This window comes from Zea mays, chromosome 2 (assembly GCF_902167145.1).
Source record: "Zea mays cultivar B73 chromosome 2, Zm-B73-REFERENCE-NAM-5.0, whole genome shotgun sequence".
Taxonomy (NCBI): Eukaryota; Viridiplantae; Streptophyta; class Magnoliopsida; order Poales; family Poaceae; genus Zea; species Zea mays.
Genome location: NC_050097.1, coordinates 2043748 through 2049751, shown reverse-complemented (window position 1 = coordinate 2049751; position 6004 = coordinate 2043748). Strand labels below are relative to the sequence as shown.

Here is a 6004-nt window from a genome sequence, read left to right as displayed (position 1 = left end):
GATCGTTTGAGAGAGGAAAAGAGTTGAAAAAGACCCGGTCTTTGTGACCACCTTAACGGGGAGTAGATTTACAAGAACCGAAACTCGGTAAAACATATCACCTACAATCCTACAGAAATTAAATAGATACAAAGAAAACTTTCTAAGAGGTTAGACCTCATGTTATAATTTTTTTCAAAACCTCACTACAATATGCCATCCCATAAAAATTTTATAGGATCTGTAGGAGCTCAATCCTTTATTCCAAAGGGCACATAGGAAAAATTTCTATTAAATTTTAATCCTCCAAAATTCCTGCACTTTTTCTTTGTTCCAAAGGAGACCTAAAAACTGCACTAGCGCCTACATTGGATGATGTAAACACATAACAGAGAACAGAATCAACAGTCATATTTTGCGTTTAGTGCCGGATACTTTGTCTTGCCTTGCGCATTGATCAAAGACAAGTTTCTCTACTCAAATATGTCATTGCGCCTACAAAAACTTCCAGAGTTAGGTCAAGAAATGCTTAACAATCAAAAAGTACTCGCTGTTGTCACAATTGGTTCTTCTGAATGGCACCGACCACACCTAAACCAAATGAGGACCTTCGACCTGAACTGATGCTATGGCCACTACAGCAAGTCTCGCCAACGCAGGTGCCCATAATAACCACTCTGCCGTCTCCTCTGGACACTCAGATTTTTGACAATAATTTACTTGCCTGAGGTAATACCAACTACCTCAGGACCTGTTCTTTGGGGGTTTCACCTTGTATATGCGCACTATCCAGTTTGAAGTTGTAAATGCCTCCTCCAAGTATTCAAGCTTTATGTCTTTGTTGCCAATCTCCACTCCTCGTACACGATCATACCTGCATTAAAGAAAAGAAAGAATGACTACAACCCTCATATTCGTTGGCTACTATAATGTATCTTAGTCATCTGAAAAGGAATCATGTCATCAATATGCAAACTATAACACACAAGCATACTTTCTACCTTATACAATAAAAATCCTAAAAGGGTGATGAATTGTATACAGACTAGTTCTGAAATGCAACAAAGGAGAAGTATTGGCATCTTCAATTCTAAACAAAAAAAAATATAAGACAGCCTTGCACTTGCCAAGAAACACAAATGGCCAGAAAGAATGGTAAACATGTGCCATACCCTGGAGGTTTTCCATATTCTGTGGTAAGTTCTCCAAATCGGTAGTAACAAAGCTTGTACCTGCCAAACATAGGATGAGATAAGCCACAGGAGGGGGAGTAGCACAGATATGAAAACATATAGTCTTATCTCATAATGTTAATGTTTTTTTTTTAAATCAGTGCTAAAAATTGAGTATTTTTTCAGAGGAATCCTCTGAAAATAGCTAGAAAGTGAGCTTTCACTAACAATCATGGACAACTCTAATAATCATGCATGTATAAGCTAAAACAGTCCATTGAAGTTTTGAACAGCTAAAGATGGAGTACCATGCATCTGCTACAATAATCAGATTAAACATAATTCCTCATGTTCAAAGGTTGAAAGATCTGCACATTAACAAACTCTGGCAAATATGATGATACTACAGCTGTAACTTGATACCAGGTAGTGAGAGAAGGACAAATAAAGCACCTCAGTTAAGTTATATACCTATATTCATTAAACCACATGCAAGCAGTGTATGTAGTAAAATAGACCAAACAAATTGTTTCAAACTTTCGGAAAAACAGAGCAACAAATGAAAACGTTAAATCACTAAAAAAAGGCTTGCAAATGTATTGGAAACTTACATTAGGCAGTTCAGCATTTTGGGTGCTGCCCCCTTGTCAATACGATACTCCCCATTAACAAGGTAATCTGGCTCTTTGATTACAGGAAAAACTCCTCCACCAATACGTACCATCCATAAGAACCTGGAAAAGAGCAGCTAAGTAAGATCAACTGTTGTTCATAAAAAAAAGGCAAGATAAAATATTTTTTTGGTTTATCTAACACATTAAATAGAAGGCAATGAAAACTGCATCATGATAACTAGGCGATCTTACTTGTTGATATCATCTGAAGAATATCCAGTAACACCTCCAAACACAACAAGCACATAGTTCACATCAAGTGACTGCATGATCTCATATGCTTCATCTTCATAAGATGACATAGCTCGTCCAACTGTAGCTATGTGTGTGTTATTCCATGTATTGTTATCAACAATAACAGTTCTGTTACCCATAGCTGTAATTTGGTATCCATAGTCCCACCAAGACATAATCTTAGCATCAGGAGGCGTGTTCTGACGAAGCCAATAGTATGCCTCACGATAATCATCAAAGATGACTCTTCCACCATTATGACCCCTTGCAGCCAAAACTATAGATGGAGAAGAGTAGGCCTCAGATGTCACCCAAGTGCAGTGTATTGCATACCTACTGAGCAAGTAAAAGGCACCGAGAAGAAGAGCAATAGCTGCATTGTGTTGGAATGGTAAAGATTGATCAACTGCTCCCTGTTTATATAAGAGCATATATCAGTTATAAAATTAAAGCTAATAAATTTCTAATATAAACGCAATTCTTCAGTAAAATACATCAGGAAAAAAACAAATTTACGTTGTGGCAACAGTAATAGAAGTAAACAACTAAACATTTTTCACCCTGAAAAAATATTTATTGAGCTTTGCAAATCCTAAATAAAATACACCCGTCCCTTAAAGCAACAGCATAAACACACCCATTTCTAAGGAGGGCTCTAGAGAAAACCTGGGAAAACAGTTACCCTTTTAGATCCATAAGTTTCATCGGTATATGAAATTATATATCAGAGCTTTCAATCTTTTTCTAGGAGGTAAAATGTCTAACACTCCGTTTGGACGTAGATATTGAAGTATGGAATTGGGAATTAGAACCAGGATTCCTAAATTCTTCTGTTGGGTTGTCTAATGAATTCAGAGTTGGAATTAAAGCTCAATTCCTCAATATTCTACTATAACTAGAAGTTGCCTCTCATAATTCAGAGCCTAGACCCTCTGTATTGGCTGGAATTGCAATTCCAGTTACATCCAAACAATAAATTTATATTGCAACCCATTTCCAATACTACGAAGATTTGGTATTGTATCTAATTCAATTATAACATCTCCAATATCTACATTCAAACAAGTTGTAAAGGAAATTGTAGAGCAATCGATGCACTTGACTCAGATTTGCAATAATTTGTTTTATTTCAACCTTAAAAAGGATTATTCCAGCTTTGCTGTGCACTATATTGTAAACTTAGATCTGGGAGAAAGAAAATAGAATAAAATAGAAATATACCTTTGCACCTGCCTTTGAACCAGTTGTTTTTCCAGTAGTCTGTGGACTTTTGCTCTTTGTCCGGATCAAAGTGGTTAGATTTTTTATTGTAGCAGATGCAGCAATCGCACTAATAAGGCAAACGGCTGGTGCTGCCACAAGAATTAACCGGACCATCACACCAGCAAAGTACATAGTTGTGAGGCCATACATAACAATAAATATCGTGGCATCTGACAGGCGCTTGAAACAGAAATAAAGGCCAGCTGGGAACAAGAAAAGTAGGATGTGGAAGTCAAACATGAAAGAGGACCATGCTGTTGGCTGATGCTCAGAAACAGATGCGATGATTGGTATATGGTCCTTTGCGTAGGTAGGATCAAGCAGGGAGTAAAACCGTCCTGTCCAAGGGGAGATGTAACCAGATGCAGTACCAAGTCCAAGAGCCAGGGTGCCAATAGTAATCACACATGTGAGGGTAATTCGAAGGAATGACTTGAATAGTCTGGCATCATTTAGCAGATATTTCACCCAGTCCAAGAAGAAGAAAACCTGATAACAGAAAAGGGTTTCTTTTAGCTCTTATGTATCCATGATTGTCCAAACAAATTACATGAAGACCTTCAACTAGAGTACTAGACAGATAATAGGAAGCAAATTTAGCATAAACAGTTCAGGATGGCACTACACTTTTGCTAGTGTTGAATAAAGATAGACAATAAACATCACAACACTACTGAGATGGATGGGATCATAAGAGCTTTGAAAAATAGTCATGTATTACCCATTTTAGCTTCATAACCAGATACAGGATCAAGAGTTGTACATGGTAAATGAAACACAGATAAACAACAGCAATATCTAAAGTGTGCATACAATGCAGCAGTATCTGATAATGTTGTCAGGTATTTTGGTATCAGTATGCATTTTCCCAAATCAGTAATTTCTGATGCATGCTGCAGCAAGCTCAGACTCTCAGACTTAAGCAACTATAATTATGTTGCATTTAATTTGACCTCACCCATTTAAGTCGATTTTGACTATTCTAATTTCTAATCAATGTTACATGGACAATAGCACGGGTGTAACTGTATGACTATTAGAAACTCCACTCCAAACCAAAATTTTCATGGCATAGCTAGTTTTTACTTAATACCTTGGTTTACAATGTTGTATCCACACAATAGATAGTATTCTTGGAGCTGACCAAAACTATGGTATTGTCATGACAATTGCAAAATATAGTATTGTGAAACCATGGTTGTTGAGAAACATTGTTACCAAACATGCCAAATTGCGAGTATCAACTTCAGCAGATTTATTAGGCGCATGTCAAACACCGCTTGCGGCATGGGTAACGGAAAATAGGACACGGGTTCTAATACGTCAGCCATTAACCCGCTCCAGACTATCTATCCACTAAATGTCTAAATCAGTTATATGGTATTCAAAGGGGTGTTCATTTGGCCTCAGTTTCCAAATTGCATTGGCCCATGCCATAAGAGTGCAAATGAAAATTACCTGCAACAGGAAGAAGACTCCCATAGCAGCCATGTGCTCTCCGGACTGCACATGCTGGAATCCAACAAAACGAATCTGCATTGCAAGCAACATCCCAAGCACATACATGCAATTGTAGGCCACGTAGAGCCTCTGCGAGTACCTCCCAGTGACAAGCAACACAAGCACATAAAGCGGGACGAGATTGATGATGAACACGTAGCCTCCCCATGCCGACACCATATAGAAGTAACCGAACGCCGAGGCGAGCGCCCAGGCGAGCGACCCAGTGTTAACGGCGCGCACGAAGAGGTAGAAGGTGAGCAGCAGCGCGAAGATGGCGACGCCCTCGTTGTCGTAGGACCCCGCGACGGAGCGGGAGATGTAGCCAGGGACGATGGCGATCAGCGCAGCGGCGACGAGCCCCGCCCCGGAGTCCCATATCTCGCGGCCGAAGGCGTAGGCGACGAGCGTGGTGTTGGCAGCGAAGAAGGGCGCGGTGAGGACGCAGACCTCACGGATGTGGACGGTGAGGTAGAGCGCGCGGAGGAGGCGGTGGAGCAGCGCGGCGGTCACCATCAGACCCGGGTAGAGCGTCCCCCCGACAACGCGCCCGAGCGGGTACCAGCTCTCGAAGTCGAACCAGTTCCAGAACTCGCTGAAGCCGTTCTCGGTGAGGAAGAGCGTGGTGCGGTAGTTGAAGTAAGGGTCGAACTCGTGGATCATGGACTCGTAGCGGAGGACGGAGAAGAGGCGGACGGCGAAGGCGAGCACGTAGATGAGCGCCAGCGCCGAGACGCGGAGCAGGAGCTCCTGCTGCTTCGTCTTGAGCCGCAGCGACCGGAGCGGCGCCGGGAGAGAGTCCAGCGCGGGGGGCGCCATGGCGGCGCCGCGCAGTGATCCGGACGCCGAGATCTGGACGGGGTCACTAGGGTTTCATGCGTGCGCGAGCTGGGCAGAGGGTAGTGTGGAGTTCGTTTGGTCTGGATCTGAGATCAGCGGGCGGACGGACGGGCGGGGAAGACGAATGCAGCGAGAGCGAGACCAAGCGGAGGCGACGGCAAGCCAGGTTCGGGTCGAGGATTCTACAGTAAAAAGACAAGGGACGGTGAATAGTCTAACTAAAAATTATATGAAGCATAACACTAGACAAAACCTGATACTACAGTAAAAAGAGGCCCTAATAAGCATCACCTCCAACTAGATTTTGCAAGCCTTGGGTCACCATTTTAGCTAAGTCTCCAG

General features: G+C 41.8%; 1 protein-coding gene across 1 annotated transcript; it reads right to left on the bottom strand.

Moving 5' to 3' along the window:
* Nucleotides 1–454: 454 nt before the first annotated feature.
* Nucleotides 455–5779, bottom strand: LOC100382512 (Dolichyl-diphosphooligosaccharide--protein glycosyltransferase subunit STT3B). Its single transcript, NM_001175249.1, has 6 exons — nucleotides 4781–5779; nucleotides 3281–3811; nucleotides 2018–2472; nucleotides 1763–1885; nucleotides 1152–1211; nucleotides 455–853 (listed from the first exon to the last, which is right to left on the bottom strand). The coding sequence occupies exons 1-6, from the start codon at nucleotides 5639–5641 to the stop codon at nucleotides 724–726; spliced, it is 2160 nt and encodes a 719-aa protein (NP_001168720.1). The 5' UTR covers nucleotides 5642–5779; the 3' UTR covers nucleotides 455–723.
* Between the last annotated feature and the right edge of the window lie 225 nt (nucleotides 5780–6004).